This window comes from Carassius auratus, unplaced genomic scaffold (genome assembly GCF_003368295.1).
Source record: "Carassius auratus strain Wakin unplaced genomic scaffold, ASM336829v1 scaf_tig00026611, whole genome shotgun sequence".
Lineage (NCBI taxonomy): Eukaryota > Metazoa > Chordata > Actinopteri > Cypriniformes > Cyprinidae > Carassius > Carassius auratus.
Window position 1 is genome coordinate 235,889 of NW_020525536.1, and position 25,444 is coordinate 261,332.

General features: G+C 35.6%; 1 protein-coding gene across 1 annotated transcript; it reads left to right on the forward strand.

The window, feature by feature from the left end:
* Positions 1-342: 342 nt before the first annotated feature.
* Positions 343-25,209, forward strand: LOC113078805 (neuronal tyrosine-phosphorylated phosphoinositide-3-kinase adapter 2-like). The gene is made up of 6 exons (XM_026251118.1): positions 343-566; positions 6,234-6,544; positions 14,310-15,485; positions 21,392-21,550; positions 21,636-21,757; positions 24,927-25,209. Exons 1-6 carry the CDS (start codon positions 370-372, stop codon positions 25,155-25,157), a joined length of 2,196 nt encoding a protein of 731 aa, XP_026106903.1. The 5' UTR covers positions 343-369; the 3' UTR covers positions 25,158-25,209.
* The last annotated feature ends 235 nt before the right edge of the window (positions 25,210-25,444 follow it).

Here is a 25,444-nt window from a genome sequence, read left to right on the forward strand (position 1 = left end):
TTGGTGGACAAAATTGTCCCTAGAAGTTAGATAGATAGACAGACAGACAGCCAAACAGATATATAGACAGATACCTGTAATAATATATTTTTGTGTTCCTCATCATCATTTTAAGTAGCTATGTAAATGTGCCAGCTCTTGCCTTTTCCCAGCAGTGAAACATGCTCTTCAGTGTTAAAGGATAACATATTCATATTTAGTGTGTGTGTGTGTGTGCATACGTCCCACCTGTACCTCCAAAGTTCATTGTTTTTTAATAAAGAGCAAGCTCTCAAGAGGGATGCAAGGACATTGTGTGTGAGACTAAAGTCTTTCTTTCTCACTCTCTCTCTGTCCGTCTTCCAGGCAGTCTCTCTGCTGTGCTGAAGGATGGATTTAGGGGAAGACGAGTGCACCCATTTCCTGCAGTACGTGGAGGACAGTGGTCTGAGGGCGTATGACGAGCTGGTTATCCAGAACGCCTCTGACATCGCTAGGGAGAGCGATCGCGTCCGCAACCACACACAGTGGACATACCTCCAGGAGAAAAACCAGAAGAAGAGACGGCAGGAAGAAGCTATCAAGAGGTACACACACACACACACACACACACACACACACAGACACAGACACAGACACAGACACACACACACACACACACACACACACTTATTTAAATGAAAATACTGCACATAATAATGATATTGGCTATTACTATTGTTCATACAAATTTCGGTAGCACTTTATTTTACAGTCCTGTTTCTCATGTACATACTATGTACTTATTATAGTAATTACAATAACTATGTAATAACTAGGTACTAACCCTAAACCTACCCCTAAACCTAACCCTACCCCATGTAGTTACCTTGTATTACCAGAACTTTCTTAGATAGATACACTGTAAGTTCACTATAAGTACATGTTAGTACACGTACTGTAAAATAAAGTGCAACCCAAATTTCTATATCTAAGTAAACAGTGCTTGTCCTGCACTGTTTTACCTTCTAATCAGACTTATATTTTTCACCTGGTAGACAATAAAATAGACAAAAATATCCCATACATGAACACTGAAGGATTTACACTCTAAGAAAAAAGGTACAAAAACATGGTTCATTAATTGTGTGAACTGTGTGTTCTTAAATAAAGACCATAGTTATTGAGGGAATATAAAAAATAATGATCTTAGTTCACATCTTGTTAATATGTGTAGAAATAGTTTAAGTACTTTTAAGTAATCCTAAGGCCTCCTATTTGGACAAGCTCTTAAAAAATGTGAAGTGTAGTTACTGTCATATTGTACTCATACCAGATGTTAAAAGCACAGATATATTAACTAGACTGTTTCATTTATTTAGTATGCTATGATCTTTAACATTTGGGATGTTAGGCATGCATTTATGTGCAAAGAGTGCGAGAGAAAGCCAGCGAGATAAAGGTCACTGGTCCTGAGCTATAAAATTCAATGAGGCTGAATATTAGAGAGACAAACACAGAGTCAATGAAAACCTTTGGCATTAAGCTAAATGTGTGTGTGAGTGACAGAGAGTAATTTAGAACAGACAGTTCCGCCAGTCTAATAAAAGACAGAACAGACAGACAATAAGGGATGCTTTGATTAATCTAACAGTAGTCCGATGTGTGCGAGGTGTGCGTAATAATATTCTAGTGCATTTGTATTTCCTTTCTTGTTATTTTGACTTCTGTGTGTAGCTAAATTTGGAACAGAAATGCTGTATAAAACCCATTTTACTTCAGTAAAGATGTATTTCAGTCAGGATTCAGATTACAGAATGCAGATGAAATGTCATTAATATAACTCATGAAAGAGGATCAAAACACACACACTTATAAACAGTGACAGTAGGAGGGCCTAAAGTCATATCTCCTCAGCCTGGAGATGGAAAAAACACATGGTCTGTCACCATGGAGACAGAGGGGTGAGTTTCTATGGCAACAGTGGGCTTGGCCCTCTCCCTCTCGTCTCTAAATTTAGACTGTTAGCCCCTGAGGACGCATGCATACACTCCCTTAAAACACACACGACAAAAGGCAGGTTTGGATGTGTCACTCAGTTGTTATCACACACATAGATACACACACTAGAGAAGCCTGACCAATGGAAAATCTGGACCTGATGACCTTAAAGGGCCTACATGATACAATAAATCCTGTTGTAACACACCTCACGCTCATGTATGAGTGTGTATACATGTCGATGAGGTTTAAAATGAATTTGAATATGATTGGATTGGGAAATGAATATGAAATTAAAAATCACAAATATTCTATAATACACCAATATTTGTTGCTCTGTATACAGAAATATAATACACAGAGATATAAGTAGGTTTTATAAGTTGTTTTATAACATACTTCAATTAAGGCAAACAAACTTTCTATGTTGTGTTGGTAAAACAGGTTGGTGAATCTCACTAAGAAATGTGCAGGTTATATTTTACCCTGAAAATAATTTGAAAATGATAATAGATTATATTCTACTAGGACTGTTCTTTTTTTTTTGTATTATTATTTTTTAGAACATTAGCACAACAATGTTTATGCCTGTACAATTCTTATGTCTTATAAAATAAATAAATAAATAAATAATAATAAAATATTAAATATATTTTTTTATATATAAAAAACAATAACAAATACTATAAAATACAAAATAATGCTAAAACATTAACTTGACAACTATGAAAAAAATGATCAGAACACTATTCACATTCAATGAGAATGGTCTTTGTTACACATAACAGTAGGCTAGTGAGAATCGGGGGAGGGGTGAATATGCTCAACTGTCATGAAAATAATGTCATAATGAAATGTACAGAATAGAATTCACTATAAAAATGATCTAAAAATAATAAGACATTTTATTTTGCATAAACAAAATAAAGTATCTTTTAAGACCATTAAGCATTTTCTTCAATGCAGCATTGTTTTTAGAACACTAACATAACAATTTTCATGTCATTACTGTAATACAGTAATGAAAATCTTTCTGTCAAGATGCTTTTTCATTTTTGTAAACTCATAAAAATAAATGAATAATACAAAAAATACAAATAATATTAAATATCATAAAATGCAAAGAAAAAAAAACTTTTGTTCAATTTAAAGTTTAACTGTTGTACCATTACTTTTGCATTCTACACGTTTTGCATTACAGTAATAAAACATTAATTTTTCACATAACATTAGGCTAATGACAGCTGTGAAAGAGGGTCTTGCTTAAAGGGTCTTGTCATGAAAATATTCAAAATGCAATGTCTCACTGGTTCTAAAAATAAGCTTCATTTTCATTGTGGTAAATACAATCAATCCATTGATTGATTTATTAATTATTTAACTTTTAATATTGGGATAAAAAAAAAATAACCTGCACATTTCGTGTCAGTTAGATTTATTCTAGTAGTGTGTGTTTGTGTACATGGTGCCTCACAACTGTATAGGAGAAAGAGGAAGTGAAATGTCTAACGCAGCTTTCAGATATTAATGACAATTCATATTCAATAAATTGCCTGGAAATAGTCTTGACATGGTTGCGATAGCAGCAGCCAGAAGCCCTGAAAGCAATTTGGTGTTTAATGCAAACTGCAGTCAATTGTATCGTCTATATGCTGACATCAGCCACTATGACCTGATGTGAACATCAACAACAAAACCAAAGGGAAATGCTACAGAAAGGCGGTGTTTAGGGCTTTGACATATAAGTGAAGGTCAAGGAAAGGCCACTTTGATTAGTGCATTACCATGGTGGAAAGAGTGCATGTGTTAAACTGATTCAGTCACATGAATCCAGAAAGTTATCTCTGGGTGAAAACTCAAGAAAACACAGAGAAAAAAAGGTGCAAGGGTTGAAAAGGTAGACAGAGACTGACAAAAATATTTAAAAATGATTCAAAGCATGCATGGAAAAAACATTACAGGATGAAGATTGGAGACAAGGATGAAAGCTAGCCACTTTTAGAAATAGTTCACCCAAACATATACATTTTCTGAAAATATCACTCTCAGGCCATCGAAGATGCAGATGAGTCTGTTCATCCAAACGTTTGTAGAAATTTAACATTGCCATCACTTGCTCACCAATGGATCATCTGCAGTGAATGGCTGTCATGAGAATGAGAGTCCAAATATCTGATAAAAACACCACAATAATCCTCAAGTAATTCATAATTTAACATCTTGTGACACAAAAATGTGTGTTTGTAAGAAACAAATCTATCACTAAGATGGATGCAAACCATTATGGATAGAGAGTCCTCTATTCATAATTTGGTTTCTCCAGTAAAAAAAAAAAAGTTATTTTTTTTAAACTGTTATAAACAAATATGTCGTTGGATTCTGATATGAGAGATCAACAGGACTGGAGGAAGCGTTATTATGGATTATGGACTCGTATGCCAGAAGCGACGGTTTAAAGTTAAAATGACTTGAAGGATTTGTTTATTAGAAATAGACATCTTTTCAATTCACAAGATGTTAACTGATTGACTGGAGTCGTGTGGATTATTATCTTACGCCACCCATTCACTGCAGAGGATCCATTGGTGAGTAAGTGGTGTAATGCTAAATTTCTCCAAATGTGTTCTAAAGAAGAAACAAACTCTACAATGTTCAAAAGGTGAGTACATTTTCAGCAAAATGTCCTTTTTTGGGTGAACTATTCCTTTAGATCCTTTAGCTTTGGAGACCCAAGCTTTGCCCTACTGACCGCTATTCTCATGACCTTTTCTATCAAGGAAGAGACTTTTCATATAAATCCATCTATTCACTTATATTGAGCTAATGATATTTTATATCTCCTAACCATTAAACCCTCACACAAACCTTTCAGCATTTTTCATTTAGACATTATTTATTATGTTTATTAAAATATTATCCTTGTGTGGGCCATTAGCTGTTCCCACAATTTAAGTGATTTCAGGATTTACTACCTTTAAGTGGGACATTTGCTACACATAACGCAGGCGAAACCTGACACACACACGCACACACACAGTCGCCAAACTAGTCAGCATAAACTAGGCTATGCTGGACTAAGCAGGTCTTGTCAGCAGGAATAGTAAGCACTACACTTCTATGCTAATGTGAACATCCATCAGTTAAGTGATTGAGTCACCATAATGATCTAGTCTCTTAATGAAATGATGACACATTACAGTCCAGGGGGGAAAAAGGAGGGATGTGGAGGCTTTTAAGACAGGGAGGGTTTTTTTTTGTTCAGTCTTTCTGAAATACAAAATAGTGACAGGTTTACACCGGGGTCTGTAAGATTTTATAAATGTTATAGAAATCTCTCATGGTCAACAAGGCTGCATTTATTTGATCAAAAATACAGTAAAAACAGTGAGAATTTAAATGAACAGTTTTCTTGATAAATATATTTTCAAATGTAATTTATTCCTATGATACAAAGCTGGATTTTCAACATCATTACTTCAGTGTCACTTAATCCTATACAGAAACCATTGTAATATCCTGATTTTCTGCTCAAAAAAAAAAACATTTCTCATGATTATCAGATTATCTGTCACCTTTGATCAATTTAACGAATTCTTAATTCAATAAAATAATACACTTTTTAATCTTTTGAACGGTAGGACATGGGCAAAGTAAAATTTAGAAGACATAGGTAAAACGCCATCCTTTAAGACATTTTATGGCTTTTTTTTCAACATTTGCTGGTGATTTAGTCTTTCATCTGAAGCCTCAACTGGATTTTCTGTCTTGGACATTAAAGTTTTAATTGTTTCATCACATTAATCAGCATACGAAAAAGTAAAATGAGTGACTGATTGGCCATTTGGTAATATTATTTTCCTCCAAAAATGTCAGAGTGAAAAGAGAAAGGAAAGAAAAGACAATGGCTGGTCACTCAAGACAGTGTGAAGTGTGAGAGGGAAGGAAAAACTGCAGACAATACAAGAAAGACAAGACGGATGACAAAACACATGGATGAAAGGATGCAAGGAGAGAAGCAGAGAGCCGTGTGGAGAGATGAGGGATGCTGGTGCAGCGAGACAGACTCTCAATCATTCTTTATTAAGCACCACAGCACCACACCCTCTGCTCTGATTACATACACACAATATATGTGTGTGTTTTGTGAGTGAATGAATGGTTACTTAAAACCAATGTGAGTAAATCCTGTCTGTCCTTTAGTATGATTAGTTTTCCTCCAACAGTATATGGGGTTCATAGACAGGTGCGAGTGTAATACTTTGTGAAATCTTCAGGATTGGCGAGGATGTGGCCCGTGTGACAGAAGGAGGGGGTTACGCAGGCAAACACTTTCGTATGGGCTTCATGACGATGCCGGTCCCTCAGGACCGTGTTCCTTCTTCCTGTGGGCCAGGATTCACCGTACGCTCACAGTCTCTGCACTCGGTGGGAGGGGGAGAGGAGGAGGAAGGGAGTCCCACCTCGAGAAAACAGCCCCCGCCTAAACCCAGACGAGACCCCAACACCAAACTCAGCACCTCCTCTGAGACCGTCAACACTGTGCTCAGCACTGGGAAGAGCGGGACCGAAACAGAGAAGTGTGACGGTAAATATGTGTGTGCACGCAATACGCAATACACTAATGCTTTTAGCTACTGTATGCAGGCTTGATTTTGTGTGTGAAATGTGTCAGAACATAATTCAGAATGCAATGCAAGTATGACTCAAAAAACATGGTAATACCATGGTACTGTACCCCCCCCCCCAAAAGATACTTTTGCTATATTTTTGTTAGTGAGGTGATTACTCTCCTCTCCTGCTCTTTCACTCTCAGTTGATCATATAAGTGACCATTACTGACCCTATAAACCACAGTAATACTGGGAAATACTACAATATAGAATAGCTGTTTTCTATTTTAATACATTTTTTTATTTTATTTTTCTGAAATATCATTATGATTATATATTATATATTAACAGAAAACTGTTGCAGTATTTTAAATGATAATAATCACAAAATATATCTTTCTGTAAGATATATTAAAATAGAAAAGGGCAGTTTTAAATTGTAATATTTTACAATGATATTTAATAATATTAGCATGATAACTTGAATAGTCAGCTTTAAGAAATTAGATAAAAAAGCTTAAAATATATAAAATACATTTAACATTTTCTTTTTCAATATATGTTATTTACTCCTATGAGAGTAAAGCTGAGATTTTAGCACATTATATCACATTATCCTTTAGAAATCATTCTATTATGCTGATTTGGTGCTCAAGAAAAAAAAGTATGAATAATATTGGAGAGATGAAAATGGAGAATAAAACAAGTGCTTCAAGGGGGAGCTTTAACATAGCCATGTTTTTATAGCCTAATAAAATATATTCAAACCAAATTAATTTACTGTTAGTATTAGTATAGGCCTATTTTTTTGTTATAGCCCATGATAATTAATACATTGAATAAAACACTGTAAAATAAAGAAATAATTCACTTCATAAAAGGGTCATCCCACATGTCTTATTACGTCTACGACTACCATCGCTTGGATTACAGCATCACACACCTTTATGTTGAAAGTGATTTTTCTCCACTGAGGGAGAGGAAGGGGCAAAATGTGTTTGACAAATACACTACAGCAGTAATATTGTTGAACTGATGGGCAAAAAAAGAGCCAATCAATGATCAGTATAAGTGATCGAGCATTTCGGGCATTCAAGTGCAACTTTGAATGGAAAAACATTCAAATTAAAAATTGTTTCCCCAAGCTTATGATTAAATTTCATATTAGAAATCACCAATGAAATCTGACAACAACTGGCTCATAAATGCTGTTTCTTTTGCTCAAATAACATAAAAAAAGCTTATTTTTCATGCACAGTCCTAAGCGTGCCTCTCAGAATGCTGAATGTTTCTATAGCAACTGGGACTTTAAGGGCCTTTGATTAATATTAGGGCACTACAGTAGACATGGTGCAAAAATAATCATTTCTGCTGCGAAGAGAAAATGGTAAACAGTCGTTGTTCATTTGAAATCAGTTCAGCGTTTATTTTGTTCGAGTATCGGAACCGCTTGTTCTATCTAGTTGTATTGGACTTAATTAATGAATTACCCTCCTCCATCCCCAGCTCCTCCTCTCCTCCAGGCAGGATTCGGCCTTCTGATTCCCCTTTGAATCAGAATAATTTCAAAAATGTGTACATTAAATTATTGAACATTAATAATATCTGCATTACATTTGTGTTGGTTCTTTTCTGTTTGCCCTAGGGGGGTTATCATTGCTTTCCCTGCTCTTATCCATGTTAGGCTGCATGAATGTGCAGGTAGTTCTTGCCCAGAACATTGCCATACCGCCAATCCAAACTGTATGCTAATTGTCAATCATCTTTGACAAAAGTGGTCCTGACAGAATTTGAATTTTTACTATTGTGAAATAATAAAACAACATGCATTTCTTCTATTAAAATAAACACACACACACACACACACGTACGTCAGACACACGTACGTCACAAGCCTCTAAAAAATGGCATCTCTTATTCTTTCCCTCTACATCACTGTTGTATACAAATCTCCTCTTTTCTGCCATCCCTTTCATGCATGCCTCGTTCACATGGATCATTACACATGCAACACTTCCTTTGAGCTAAACACACACACACACACACACACACAAATAAATATTATTTCTATATCACAAATGTAAAATCACCAATAATCGGGTTAACATTGCATGCATATTAATAAAAAACACTTGAAACAGATATTGAAAAATGTGCATTCACCTAGAGCTGAAATAAAAAACAAACAAATTGAAAGGTAGATGTCATTAGGTTAATGTAAACATACAGATAAATGCTATAAAAATGCTCCATATTAATTAAGAACTGATCTGAATATTTGCTGTTATTAATTTCTGAATATTTGGATTAAAGTGCACCCACTTAGTGTCTATGACAGTTTGACAGTTATGGTTCTGTCTGAGGCAAGCAATAGCATTACCTAGGTGGCTATCGAGTGGACTGACTTGCTTTGAGAAGGCCCTGATACACACTTAACAGCAACATTGCACACTTGTACACTTGTAACGAGTCAGTGTCAGACAGTGCAGTCTTTGTACATAATGGAAAATGCCTCACAGATAAAAGGTCACCACACATATATTCACTTTTACAGACGCCTGTAAATATACGCAAGTATCTTTCTAGGAACAGGTGACATCAATTCTTCATCCTCCTCTGACTGGTCACCCTGAGCCAGCAAAAACACTCTCATTGGTCACCCGCTAGCTGCAGTCTTTATGAATGGGGCAACCGTTGCCATTGTCTAGCCTAAGTGTTTTACCAGCAGTTACAGCATTAGACAGAATCAACTAAACCACGAAGATGACTCTTAATAAACAAGTTCACAGCTACAAGGTCAACAAGCAGGAAACTTGAGTTGTGCATTGCATTCACAACATGCACATAAATATGTAAAACCTGTTCCACTTTGAATTAAAGTCAGAGCAAATCATGTATACAGTCTCAGAAAAAAGGAACAACATTTCTGCTGGGCGGATGCCTTTCAATATGTACACCTTAGGGGGAAATGAGATGCACCTTTTAGCTTTTTATACCTTGCATATTACATATTTCTAATACAAACTTAAAACAAGTGTGTTGGTCTAGGCTGTTAAATATTATACAGTGAACAAATGCCTCAGAGTCCTTTAATATTCCACACACACACACACATACACACACTTCCACTCGCATTAGTCTTACTTTAACCCTTAACTTGATCTTTACTTATCTCACGCGGAGAGCTGAGCTCATTTAAAGTGCTTTTTCTTTCAAATCCAAAGCAGAAGCACACATTGCAACATATCTAATCCCACTCCAACACTTGACCTCATTTTACAATGTTGCAACCTCATTTAAGTACATTAACCCTAAAAACATCAACGGGCTCTTTGCAGTGAAATTTGAAATGCAGCCAACCTCACTGTACTATATCCAGCAAATCAATCCTTTTATTGTATTCAACTTCCAACACATACAATATACAACCCCATTTTCTATTCATTTTTAAAGAGCATTATTCTCACCAAAGCTGAATTTGAAATATATATCAAACATAAATATTTTAAAATGTAATTAATTCCTGTCATGGAAAAGCTGAATTTTCAGCATCATTACTCCAGTCTTCAGTGTCACATGATCCTTCAGAAATCACTATAATATGCTAATTTGATGTTCAAGAAACATTTCTTATTTTTATCAGCGTTTAAAACAGTTGTGCAGCTTAATATTTTTGTGGAAATTGTGATACATATTTTACAGGATTATATGATAAATATAAAGTTAGAGCACTACTGAAATAGACAGTTTTAACATTATGTGTCACTTTTGATTAATTGAATGCATCCTTGCTGAATAAAAGTATACATTTCTTAAAACATAAATACATAAATAATTTAGGTGTTCTAGAATATATTCATACACACACGCACACAAATTCATTTTGTAATGCTTTATCCAAAACGGATTAAAGTTATAGGAAATGGAACACCCTACCAATTCAAACACATATGTGACCCTGGACCACAAAACCAGTCTTAAGTCGCCGGGGTATATTATTAGCAATAGCCCCCAAAAAAAAAAACACTGTATGTGTCAAAATTATAGATTTTTCTTTTATGCAAAAATCATTAGGATATTAAGCAAATATCATGTTCCATGAAGATATTTAGTATCATTTTTGATTAGTAATATACATAGCTAAGAATTCATTTGGACAATTTCAAAGGCAATTCTTTTCAGCATTTAGATTTTTTTGCTCCTCAGTTTCCAGATTTTCAAATAGTTGTATCTCGGCCAAATATGGTCCGATCCTAATAAACCATACATTAATGGAAAGCTTATTTATTCAACTTTCAGATGACGTATACATCTCAATTTTGGAAAATTTACACTGGTTCTGTGGTCCAGGGTCACATATAAACCTCTTTCTGCCAATCTGTTCTCTTTTCTGCTTTCAGATCATACCCTGAGTATATATTATTTCAAATCATATAGGATCCTCAACCTATAACCAAAACCACGGGATTACAACTGCATATGTCCAGAAAACATTATAGAAAATTTGTTCTCCAACTTTTCTTTATTCTTTACTTTCTGCTTTTACTGTTTATTTTTACTAGTACTATGGTACTTTGATATTTACCATAGTACTGATTGACTACTATGCTCACATACAATGATATGTAGGTATTTCAAAGAATACAGCTTAATTACTATGGTAAATGTGCAAAAAGAAACATGGAATAGCCATGGTACATGTACAAAACCATGGTTCTTTAAATACATTTCCTCCATATGATTCCTCTAACAAAAATACTATGGTACCATTGTATAGTGATAGTATCAGATGGTAAAACCATGGTACTTTGATATATAGCATATGATTAATATGTTTATATTTACATGGTACTTCAAAACTATCAAGACCATGGAATTACTATGGTTCATTTCCAAAAAAAAAAAAACATGGAAATGCTGTAGCACCATATTTAAAAAATATTACAAACCTCTTTGTTCCTCCATCTGATCCCTATGATCTTTCTAAGCATATGTGTGACAGTTTGTTTGTGTATGTTAGTGTGTGTGTTATCCTTTGTGTGGCCTACTGTCAAGAGAACACGTATTTCGTGTATATAGAGAGAGAGAGAGCTACTGATACACATGCAAAACCTCATCATCATAAATCATGAGCTGTGTTTTCATGAAATGTGGCATGTGGTGTCCCTAGGCGTATATCTGTGTTGTATATCTCATTTGTGGGGTATATTTCACCTCTAATTTAGAGGGAGATCAATATAAATGCATTATCGTACACTTACAAACACAGATAAATATCTGTATTAAATTATATCTTCTATGGGAAACAACATCACAAGACTCTTTCTGCTTTAAAGAGAGAGTGAGGGACAGAGACAGAGAGATTGAGAGACAGAGAGAGAGAGAGAGGGAGAGAGAGAGATGGATGTGCTGTGCTGTGAGTGGAAGGTACATCATGCACCTGCTGTCCTCTGGAACACAGTGCCCTATATTTTCCTGTGTCACTGTCATCAAATTCACATACAACACACACACACACACTCTCTCTCTCTCTCACACACACACACACACACACACACGCGCACACACACACACACACAGACATTTGTCCACACTCCAGCGTTTCCTGCATGATTCTGCTTTTGAAGCAGGGGGCACTTGTGCCAACCATGAAGAGGCCTAACAATTTGCTAAACTATAGCAGTACCACTTTTGTGAAAGTTCTGTGAAGTTCTGGATTATCACTTTGACTTTGTAAATGGCTGTCAGTGTGAAAATATATATAATAATAGTAATAATTATTATTATTATTATTATTAAAATCTTATGATACTTGTCTATGCACTGAGCATGCTGCAGTTCTTTGGCCTCTTAATAAAAGCATCTTGTAATAATTTTTTTTAAATAATTTTGAGTACCAAACATACCAAAGTATTTTCCATTTACAAAACTGTATTTTATTTCATTTTATCTTATTTTATTTGTCAGTCTTTGTATTTGATTCTTCAGTGTGAACACCTATGTAGTGTTGGGGTGCAGTAATTATAATCAACTAAATGTAAAAATAATAGAAGTATATAAGAGATTCTTACAAGGTTTACAAGTTTGTGTGTATGTGTGTAAAATTGTCCTCATTCCGTCACTTGGGTGAGGTGCTGTGATCTCTCTCTGAGACTTTTTCTGAATTATAAGTGAAATTATATTGTCATTCTTGATGATTTTTCATCTGTGAATCACAAAGCTCCCCCACAAAGCTGATATAAATCCCTGTCATGTCCTTTACATAACAAAAACCCATCCATGCACACACACACACACACACAAAGGGACCTAGAGTCTCTAGAGAATGACGTAATTATAGCTTCAGCCAGCTTTAAAGGAGATTAAAAATTAGCCTACATTCCATGCTGTCCCATTAACTATTACTTGATCTTGCTGCTGGCAAGAGACACGCTAATAGACACAAATACACACGCACACATCGCCCTGCCATTGCTGGAAGAAACGGGTCAGTCAAGTTGCCCTTCACTGAGCTCAGCTGACAAATGACATAAAGATGGAGAATGAGCGAGTGAGTAAACACGAGGGGGAGGGCAGAAAAGAAATTGAAACAGTCGCTTTCCGCTGAAATGATTAGTCAGGATGAAATTCGCTCATGAAGTTAAAATGACCTAGTTTTCTCCACTCTAGATCTTTCTCTCCGCCCTCTAGTGTGTGTAGAAAACCACGCGTTTGTGCCTGTTTGATTATTCCATGAACTCTTCCCAACACATTCAGAAAGCAAAGCCTAGCACCTCTAGCTGACATCACCAGTTACTGGCAATAATAGGCCAGTATGTCTGTTATAATTTAATACAAAAATATGTAAATGACAATACATTTATTTATATTTATTAATTTTAAATATATACAGTATACACACACACACATACATACAGGTGCATCTCAATAAATTAGAATGTCATGGAAAAGTTTATTTATTTCAGTAATTCAACTCAAATTGTGAAACTCATGTATTAAATAAATTAAATGCACACAGACTGAAGTAGTTTAAGTCTTTGGTTCTTTTAATTGTGATGATTTTGGCACACATTTAACAAAAACCCACCAATTCACATTCTAATTTATTGAGGTGCACCTGTGTGTGTGTGTGTGTGTGTATATATATATATATATATATATATCCTATTATACCCCCTCCCCCCACACACACAAACAAAATAAAGTCAACTTCTTCAGGTAAGCCCTACTCAGTGCAATGAGAGATGAGATCAGTAAATGAGAACACACCGAGCGTAGCCTGCTTTTCTCGTTTCTCAGCACTGTTAGCTCAACTGTGTATAATTAATCCTGTCTCAAGCAGAGTGTTAAACTCTATTCTCATTAAAAAGTCCTTAGAGAAGCCTATTAACTCACTTCATAACCGCACACATTCAGGATTAGTGACTGTACTGAGAGGGCAGTGGTGTGAAGTGATGCGAGCACAACGAACAAAACGTGAAGCATCAAAGACGATCACATGCACAATAGACAATTAATGTCCCTGTGCAGCCCCATATGCCTTTGTGGGTAAGCAATGACATTAAAAATAACACATGCTGACTGGGCTACCCTTCTGCTAAGACTTAGCAGTGCTATGGTACTATATGTTTTGAAACTCTGATAACACCTTTCCATAATGTAATACTTTCCTGCTATGCTATCTACTTTAAATTAGTTGCACTGTTGAATTCCTAAACATTTCCGATCTCTCACCAACAGCATCGAAATCCTGCAGTGAGGAGTACCGTCGCATGCCTCCACCCAAACCCAAACGCAACCCCAACACCCAGCTCAGCACATCCTTTGACGAGTCTTACATTCAAAAACATGGCAGCAAAGCTAAGTCAGCCTCTCTCCCGCGTCAACACAAAAAGAAGTCGGCATCTCAGAATCAAAGCCCTGCCCCCGACACTGATGATGAGGCGGAGCCGGTTTATATAGAAATGGTGGGGAACATCTTACGAGACTTTAGTCGAATTGCCGCCGCTAATGGCGATGAGGAGGATGACCAAGGTGAAAGTGTGTATGAGGAGATGAAATATCCTGCCTTCGACGATTTATCTTCATCTTTAGACCACTTACAGTCACGATGGGAGCAATGTCCCACTGCTTTGGTGCCGGAAGTCGAACTAACACGACCCACCACTCCACGTGGTTCACTGTGTGACATTCCCGCCCCATTCCCGAATCTGCTTTCCCATCGACCTCCTCTATTAGTATTTCCACCTGCACCAGCCCAGTGTTCCCCCAACTCTGACGAATCCCCTCTTACTCCATTAGATGTCACCAAACTGCCCATGTTGGACAAGGTCGGGTATGGGAAACCTGGTGCATCCCCAACTAGTGCCGAGCCTGGACCACAGCTGGAGGTGCAGCAGGTGTCTGCTAAACACCACCACCACCACCACCATCATCATCATCATCATAAGAAGTCTGCAGAGACTAAGGAGCAGCATACAATCACAGCATCAGGACGATCATCTGCTCCTCCTCTGCCATCTGCGCTTTATAAAAGTGGCGGGTCATCCGCGGCACACGGTTACCCAAGGAGCCACTCCGCCTGCCCGTCCCCTGTCAGTATGGGTCGTGCATTAACGCCACTCACCTTGAAGCGCCCCCCGCCGTACGACGCTCTCATGACCGGGACAATTCCTCGCAGCGCATCTGGGGTTCCATATGGATCACGTGAAAGTGGACGGCTCTCGAATTCCTCCAGTGTGTATGGAGGGTCCATGCAAAACGTCTCCACTGCTTCGGGTTCAAGCTCAGGGTCGGGAGGTCGAGGCAGTCGTACACCGACCAGTCCTTTGGATGAACTCAGCAACTTGTTCTCTTCCGGACGTAACATGTTGAAGAAAGGTTCTGGAAACCGCAAGAGTAAGGAGTCCGCAGATGGTGAGTGAAAATGTTATAATTGATCTAAACGTGCTACCAAAAACTACGTTTGGGGTCGGTAAGTCTTATATTGTCATCCAAGCTGCATTTATTTTATCAAAAATACTGTTAGTAATATTGGTCAATATTATTAACATTCAAAGTAACTATTTTCTATTTTAATATATTTTAAAATGTAATATATTCCTGTGATGACAAAGCTGAATTTTTGAGCAGCTATTTCTGCAGTATGTCACATGATCCTTCAGAAATCATTCTAATATGCTGATTTAATAAATTATTTGATTTTATTTATTCAAAAGATTGTATTCAATTAGATTCAAATGTATAGTAAATATAACTCTTTTGTAACATTATAAATGTATTTTCTTAAAAAAAAAAAAATACTTCTGACCCCAAACTGTTGATCAAGAACTTGACAGGTTTTAGAAGTCTTTAAATTGCCATAAAATTATCAAGATTTTTTTTTTTTTTTTACAACTATATGCATTGGTTAATAATGGGTTCAGTATAATAAAAAAAATTGTTGTGCATTTCTCCCATTGTTTACATATTGTTCACCTTTCCCATAATGAAGAAAACCGTCATTGTCTCATGTAAAAAAAATAAAATAAAAAAATTCTGGCCTACAGTGAGACATTTACAATGGAAGTGAATGAGGCCACAATATTAATGTTCAAATGCCCGCAGTTTCAAAAGAATAGCAATTCCAATATGCAAGTTAACATGATTTGTGTGTGTGTGTGTGTGTGTGAAAAAACAAACAAACAAACACAAAAACCTTACTAACCTTTCTATTTAAATTTGTCATGGCAATGAAGTTGTACATTTGATCAACTCAAAACCATAAACCCTAAAATACTCTAAAATGAGGATAAAACCATTACAGCTCAAATAACACAGGTTTTTGACGGAAGAATATTATAATAATAAATTTTAAGCTTTGTGTCTCAATGAAACTTAGATTTTTTTTTTTTTTTTTTAAGAAAAGGAATACCTACTCAAAATGATTTGTGTTAAACTGTGTTATTTTAAACTACAAATACTGTCTTGAATATGTCGGAAATGTTCCATAGATTTCAGCCATTTAACTGTTATATGTGAAAATACTTGTCAGCCTATTAATATCAGTGCAAGTAGAAAATAAGCAAACTAGAATTCTATGCCTTTTAATTAATTAGATGCACAAAAGTTAATCCTGGCAAACACTGGAACTGAGGGGTTAACTGTGAGATATCTGGGGGCGATTGGTAGCCGTCTCATTTACAACTTCAAAGTGAGGAATGTTGTCTCATAGAGCAAAGCCTGATTGGGTTTAAAGAGTGTGTGTAATCGTCTTGAGAGCTGCAGCTGTTATTTTTCCCGTGGGTGGAGAAGAGATTGCTTTCATGTCCTTTTTCCACAGTCCACTTCCATCACTCCAGGTGTGTCTGTGTGCAAGCGTGTGTTTGAGCCCTTTCACAGATTAAAAATTGAACGATCAAGCCACACACAGACTGTGAAACATACTCATAATGTATGGGGCAGAGAGAGCAAGACAATGACCCAGATTCTCCCACCCCAAACAGAGCCTATTTATATCAAAACCACTGTTTAACGTAAAGGTTGCCAGATTGTTTTGCAAAGAGTTGTTGAATGCCTTTCTCAGAGCCTTTCAAATCTTGATTTTTTTTTTTTAAATTGTAATGGATTAATTCTGAAATACTTCAGATTAGCAAGTCAAGGCTATCCTGTTAAACCGTCTATGCACACAAAACGCACACATTTGTTATTATTTTCCTTAGCTTCATAAGAAGCCAAACTTAAATTCACCTTAATATAATAAGGCATATACACTACACAGGTACACACACACACACAGACTGAAGCAGGTCAGTCTGTCTATCACAGTCAATTTTATGCTACCCAGTCAAGCAGAGACACACAAACACACAGACTGCTCCTGTCAGTAGGTCTTCTACGGATCTGTGATTTGGGCTTGGTGCCTGACAGAGTGTAGAGGTGTGTGAGATTAACAGGCAGTCTGCATTAGTGTGTGTGTGTGTGTGTGTGTGTTTGTGTGTGTTTGTTTGTGTGTGTGTGTGTGTGTGTTTCTCTGACACACAGAGAGAAAAGCCAGAGATAGTGAAGAATCTGTCACAGTGATCCAAAACACACCAGAATCTCATTCTCGTTTACAGCTCAACATCAGTTTACTAAGATTCACGGCTGTGGCCACATGTGAGATTATGATCAGAAAGCACTCATCTATATTAAGATTTAATCTAATAATTGAATTAAAAACCTTGCAGATATTTTAGCTCTAAACTATCTATCTATCTATCTATCTATCTATCTATCTATCTATCTATCTATATATATATCTATATATATATATATATATATATATAAACACACACACACATAGTTGTGAATATATAAAATATTACAGTTTTTTTAACATGCTATTTTTTTTCTTGTGATGAAAAAAATGCATTTTCAGCAGCCATTAGAGTCTTTAGAGTAACATTTTTTCTGAAATCATTCTAGTGATATGTTCACCGAGAAACATTTCTTATTAGTGTAAAAAAAGTTTTAAATAAAAAAAGAAATACATTTCAGTATTATACTATGAATTGGAAGTTCAATAGAACATCATGTTTTGGAAACAGCTATTTAAAATAATATTTGTATATTTTTATAAAACATTTTTTAAAATAATTTTACAATTTGTTATATCATAAATGTATTTACTTTCACTTTTAATCATTTTAATGTGTATTCACTGAATAAAAGTATTTCTTTCTTTTTAATAAATGATTATGCATAAAATTTATATATATATAAATTTTATGCATAATCATTTATTATCTGCATTTTTTTAATTATAAAGATTAATAATATTTTGATGATCATTGTATCAGCTATCAGTCATAATATAAAAACAATTATTGATGAAATATGACAAAATGTCTATGGCAGTGCCTGTTTAGTATTCAAATAATTAGATTATTATTGATTGAATAAACCTTCTTCCTTCTCTACAGATCCTTTATTGAAAGTTTCCAAGTCAGTCTTACTTCAACTTAACGCTGTAAATAGATATTTTCAGATCTACCCATTAAGGGATAAAACGATCAGTGACTGAGCTCTTCCTGTTCAGGGCAGTTATCCTGGTCCAAATCCTGTCCAAATCCAACTCCATTCGGCGCCAGAAAGACATACAGAGTCTGAACATGTGCCAGTGTCAAGTGGCACGCAATGAAGTTTGTGCAATAATCTGTTTTAAGGAACGATCTAATTTAAATGTGATATGAGTTTGTTTTTATTATGCCCTACAGTGCCCATAAATAGTTATATTAACAGACAGCAGTCTCCTGTTATGCCTTAATCTATGCAGCTGTATTTAAATGTAATAGTGCTTTTCCCGAAGCATCAAATAGCTTAATAGTTTCTAAAATTATGTGTCTGAGTAACTTCACATACTCTAAAATTACATTAGCATATGCTAATAATGATCCAACACATTTAATATATGGCTCTGAGGTTGGCATAAATTAGCATAATTTAGAGGCACAGAAGAGCTTATGTTATGCCCTGCTGTGACATAGAGAGCTGATCTGAGTAACATGAACATAATGGCAGATCAGTTAGCTGTCAGGCTGAAAACAGAGAATATGACTGAAAAGAAATTCTTATCAAGATCTTCCAAGAATGTGTCATTAAACAGAGACAAACTACTTCCAGTATTACACTTTCCATTATGACATAATTTCATTCGGGCAGCTTCAAAGCTCATGACATCACTGTTTTCTGTTACTTCTAATGTGCCTTTCTGTCAAGTTTTAATCCAAGCAAGCTTGTTGTTTTAATCCAAGCCACTCTATGTTGATATAATACATGCTGAAGAAGTTCTAGGAAGGCTTATGCATGTGTAAAGCATAATTATGCATAGTTGTGCATGAGCTTTTGCAGATTTTCTATTTATTTTAATTCAATACCTCCACAACTTTCTATAACTTCCACAGTAACTCGTCCTGGTAGCAGTTTCATTCACATCTATAGAAGCCTTTTTTTTTTTTACCTCACTGTAAAAACTAACGAACTAAATAAAGGGTAATTGCAACTTCACAAACTTCAAAACTTTTTTCCTCCCAGGTGTAACTTTATGTCACAATTGCTACTTTGTTTTCTCATAATTGCGAGTTTATATCTCACGGTGTGACTTTTTTATTCAGCAATGAAGCTTTAAACTTCACTAATACAAATTAGCTTGTTGTATTTTTTACTCTGAGACTGAAAAAAATACTCATCTGTTTCTCCACACCTTTGGACTTGATTGCAACAAATCCATTAAGCTAAGAAATCCATTAGCTGTAATTATAAACAAATTATAGCTAAATGTTAAGCAGGAGGTTTTTGTGCAATCGGCTGCTGACCTTTAGATCCCGAAACAAGAATTGACCTGCAGACAAACTACAACTTGTTTCTTGTTTGGCTCCTGTTGTGCCTAGTCTTGTTTCAGTGGTGTTGTTTGTGTCCATTTCAAAAGGTATTTGGCATGGCATTTCACTCTAACTGGATGAGGAGAACATGTTCCTATGTTGGCTGCTGTTAGCCGAGAAGCTTTGTAGAACAATCTGACCCTGTGAACACTAACAAGAACACAGTCCTGCCAGCACACACACACACACACACACACACACACACACACCTAAAATTCCCTCTGCTAATGCACTCACATTCTCTCTCTCTCTCTCTCTCTCTCTCACCATCACACACACACACTCACTCACACACTACAGTATATCCAGGTATTATTGGTGAACATGTTAACAAGGAAATATGATAAATTTGTTGCAGTCTTAGCATTAGCGCCCAACGTTAATTAAATGTAGACTAATGGAGCAGGACACCACAGATTAACGGGATTTCAACAGACGTGGCCAGATACTACTGTGTGCGAGTGTGTGTGTGTTTACAGAAATATAGAGTACAATAAATAAGGTTTTTGAGTAGCTAACCTGAGACTAAAATACAAAATAAGATAACATTCTCAGCATCAGCAGAGGACTATAAGAAACACTCAATTTCTTTCATGAAAATGTGTATTTTCTTTAAAAAAAAAAATAAAAAAACACGGTTCACACATCTAAAAAACAGGCACTGTGTGCATGTAGAAAAGACTGAATTAGGTGCTAAAATGAATTTAAGATGCAATCGCTATGAGCATGGAACAATTCTGTTTTGCATAGATGCAAGTAGCTCATGCCTTTTATAAGCATAAGGCTTCAGTCGCTACACATACACACACACACACACACACACACACACACACACTGATACAACACTGATGTCACTTTCAATTCATACACCCATAAGTGTCAGACAATATAGCTAAGCACACGTCTATATGGGCGATACAGACACGCATTCAGATACACTTGCCAGCTGAAATAATAGAAAAGCTTTCATCTGTTAGTAAAGCAATTTCCATAATGTCTCCAGAACCAGAGAAAGACGTGATAAATGTGACTGCTAATGGATCCCCTGTGAGGGAAGAGAGATTAGGAGAGGAAAGGAATGGAAAAAAATACAAAGATAAAGGGATTGACTGCATGAAAGATGAAAAAATGGAGGATAATAACAAAGAAATGTTGTTTGGGCATAGGTAAATGTGTAAAACATCTGTAATTTAGTCATCTCAAAATTCTGCACACATATACATACTGCATACTGCAGAAATAGAGATGAGATGATAAGTTGTTTTGTCTCTTTTGTGACACCTAGAGGTAATATATATGTACTGCAGCATTATTATAAATTCAAGCACTCATAAGTGAATCTGCAAAATCATTCTCATAAAAACAGACAACTGAAGACTTATACAGCACACTGAAATCTCTACCTCCTTTTTTCTCTTCAAGGTGAAAGTAAAGTCAGAAGTGACAGCAGGGATAGAGCCCATCGCAGCTCTTCTCCGAAATCACAGGATTGGGAAACGCCCACAGGACAATCAGCCACGCCCACAGCCACGCCCAGTCACTTTGGCCGCTCCTCCATTAGCCCGACCACCATGCTTGGAGGTCCGTCCTATCCATAAAAAAACGAATAAGGATGTTAATTTAGTTAACATAGATTAATTCTTCAACATATTCTCTTACATTTTAGAAACAAAAGCCGGGTGTAAACTTGGTCGCTCTGCATCTACATCAGGAGTCCCATCCCCTGTGGGAACGCCTCAGAGACATGCCCCCGATGCCTCCGCCCATCCGTGCGGGACTCCGTTCCAGGTACAACCCCCTTATTCCTCAGAATGAGCGAGCAATGGCATGCGTGTGGAGTTCGGTTCCTGTCTCCGTGTCTGTTGGCAATGCCTTCATGTCTTTGACCTTTGACCCAACAGCTTCATGTACATCCTATTCTGTCTGCTGCTCTGTTTCCTTTGGCTCACGGCATTCATCGTCTGTCTATGTAGATGAGTATGTGTGTGTGTTATTTGTGTTTAGTCCAGATTAGGGCTGCCTTCCCATCATGCTTTGAAGAGGCTCTCACATTTAATTTGTGCTCTGTGAGTTTATGCCAAGAGATCCACAATCAGGGTTTTATTTATCAGACCGTTTAAGCACTTGAGAGAAGGTTCAACTGATCTGAATCTGAATGAGAGCCTCTTCAGAGCTCATGCGGACAGCTTTACTCTCGACCATCAGCATCATTAGTCTGTTCAGTCTCTATCACAATGATTCAGACGATATGGTTGGGTTCCTCAGATGTACAGACATCAAACACAGCTGGTTATGCCATGAAGTGGGTCAAACTAATTCTTAATAGCCAAAACCAAAGCATAGACATTATTATGACTTATTTACAAAATTGAATGAAGTGTTGACAATTTCATTCACATTTTCCTCAAAAATACCCTAGGACCTACGACACTGCTTGAAAATCACTCATAGAACGGACTAAACGGCCATAAACAAGCACAGTAAATTCAGTATATACATATAATTACATTTAAGCTGTCAAATTATTCAATTATTCAATTGCATTTATTTTATTCTGTTGAGCTTGAAAAAAAGGAGATCATACACTAAAGGTATGCATAACCTTATACTCACTAAGACTGCATTTATTTGATCAAAAATACAGTATACAAGATATTGTGAAATATTATTTCAAATTAAAATAACTGCTTTCTCTTTTATTACATGTTATTTCTGTGATGGCAAAGCTGAATTTTCAGCAGTTTTTCAGTGTCATGTGATTCTTCCAAAATTATTCTAATATGCTGATTTGGTCCTCAAAAACATTTCTTACTATGATTAATGTTGAAAACAGTTGTGCAGTTTAATATTTTTGCAGAAATACTGATACATTTTTTTCTGTGATGTATAGAATGTTCACAAGAACAGTATTTATTTGAAGTAGAAATCTTGTCTTTACTGTCACTTTTGATCAATTTAATGCATCTTCGTCGAATAAAAGTATTATTTAATTCATTTAAAAATCTTTTCTAAATTTTTTTGAAAGGTAGTTTAATTGAATTTTTAGTTTTATTGTTTACTTTACAAGCTTTACTTGCTTTAAAAGAAAGAGCCATGAGTAAGGTGCCACTGTTAATAAAAAAGTGCAGCAGTTTCTATTCAGTGGTTAAATTTAAACAAACAGCTGTTTGATGTGTGTACATATGTATCCAGACATTGTATTTATATCAGTGTCACATGTCAAATTCTCTCTCCTGTTTTTCTGTGTGGCCTTATTTGAACAAGTTTTAAGAGCTATTGTATTATGTACAAAAATCATGTAATAATTATTATGTTTTCCACCACATAAATTCACTTTCACAGAGACTGGGGCATCGGTAAACCAAAACACACTTTTATAGTACAACTGATGAAAGCTGCTGAAAAAAAAAAGAAACACACTCTTTTATAGGAACAGTAATATACCATACAAAACAGATATATTATACACAAATCACACAATATACCATATAGCCATACAGTTTCACTCAGAATATTATAACATAAATAAAACACATTTAGTATGTTGTCTGATCTACTCTCACTCCCCAGTTATGTTTAATTGTTAGTGACTGTGATTGAACTAACCCAAATAAATCTAAAAAGAGAGAGATAAAACTAACCCCAACAAGACATAAAATAAAACCTTGTCAAAATAATGTCTTCTCCTTCTCCGCGTCCACTGTACTTTCTGTCTGTCTGCTGCTTCTTTCTTCAAAAGCACAAACGTGTACTGTACGTGTATGTGTGTGTGTGTGTGTGTCTGTCTGTGTGTGTGTGTGTGTGTGTGCGTGTCTGAAGTACTGAATATGCTCTGTTACAAAGCCTAAAACCTCATTTTATTTTCATTAACTCTATTAACGCCTCCTAAAAACATTGTATTGCCCAAAATTGAACGCAGTATTGCATGTATCGCTATTATAAATAACCTCAAAACTATGATAATTTAATATTATTTATAAACAAATATAGTATTATTATTTTGAAATATATTTTTTATTTTAAGATTTTCATTTTTTCATTTTATTTATATAAAAAGCATTAATTGATTTTTATTTCAGTTTTAGTTTTAGTCATTTTAATTTCAACTGTCAGTTAATTGCCAAAGCAAGTGTAATTTTTGTGTAAAGTTTTAATGTTATTTATTTTATTTCAGCTTTACTTCAGTTACTAAAAATGTTTTTTAATAATTCGTTAACAATAACAACAGAGCCTCAAATAGTAATTAAAAATATCTTTTTTAGCTTATATTAACATCAAACACTGTCATAATATTTATTAAAAAAATATTTATATTATTATTTTGAATTAGTGCATTTTCACTGTTTTCAAAAAAATGTATATGTCTATGTTGTTTTTATTTCAGTTTAAGTTACTTTACTACATTAAAATTAAACTAAATGAATATGAGAAAACCTGCATTATAAATATATATATATTTTTCTCTCTCCAAGTAATGAAAAGTTTTTTATGGTTTTAGTTTTATTTAACTAAAATAAGTTCTTCTTAGTATGACACAGAGTTGCTGCCCATATGTATCCAAATCACTCACTTATTATTTACATGACATTTAGAGTGCTCTCTTAGAAGGCAGCTCCCTAGGTATTGAAACAGAGCTATGGTTGCTCATGCAATTGTGTTTTGTTTATAGAAGTGTTTTATTTTGTGTTTGTACAGGTGCATGGACAGTTTTATATGTGTGTACACAATTTAACTGTGTGTGTGTTTGTGTGTGTGTGTGTGTGAGAGAGAGAGAGAGGTCATTAAACTGAACAGCAATACATTCTGACTGCTCTGACTTGCATAAGACATTAATTATTAAACACATCCTTTATTATTAAAAGAACACTGAACGCCTTCACCCATAAAACTATAAGGCTTTCAAAATTAAAGACAGCTCTGCAAACACCAACATTATCTCACCCTTGCCACCCATTAGATGCCCCCAATGCCCTGGGCATGTGGGGACAGCACCATGATGGAGACGATCGAGAAGAAACGTCATCTGTGCAAGGAGATAAAAGCCAGACAGAGACCTTCAGACAAAGCTCTGTGCAAACAGGACAGCATGCCCATCCTGCCCAGCTGGAAGAAGACCAACGGGGGCAAGAAATTCGGGCCCCCTCCGTATTCCACCCAAACCACTGTCTTCTGGGACACTGCTATATAAATGGTGACCAGCGATCTACAGCCATGGAGACAAATATTGGTTGACAGCTAGAAGGAAGAAGGACCATGCAAAATACAAAGAGAAGGATTATCAAATCTCCCTGGTTTCCTATAACTGTTTATATTTGATATTTTTATATTGGAGATAACTGTCTTAATATTAAATATAATTAGCGGTTTTATAAAGAGGAATCGTCCAAATGGGATCTAAGAGTGAAGAATACACATGAGATGATATTTGTTCTCTTGGAAATGGTATTTCTATTTATTTTCTATCTTTTTTGGGGG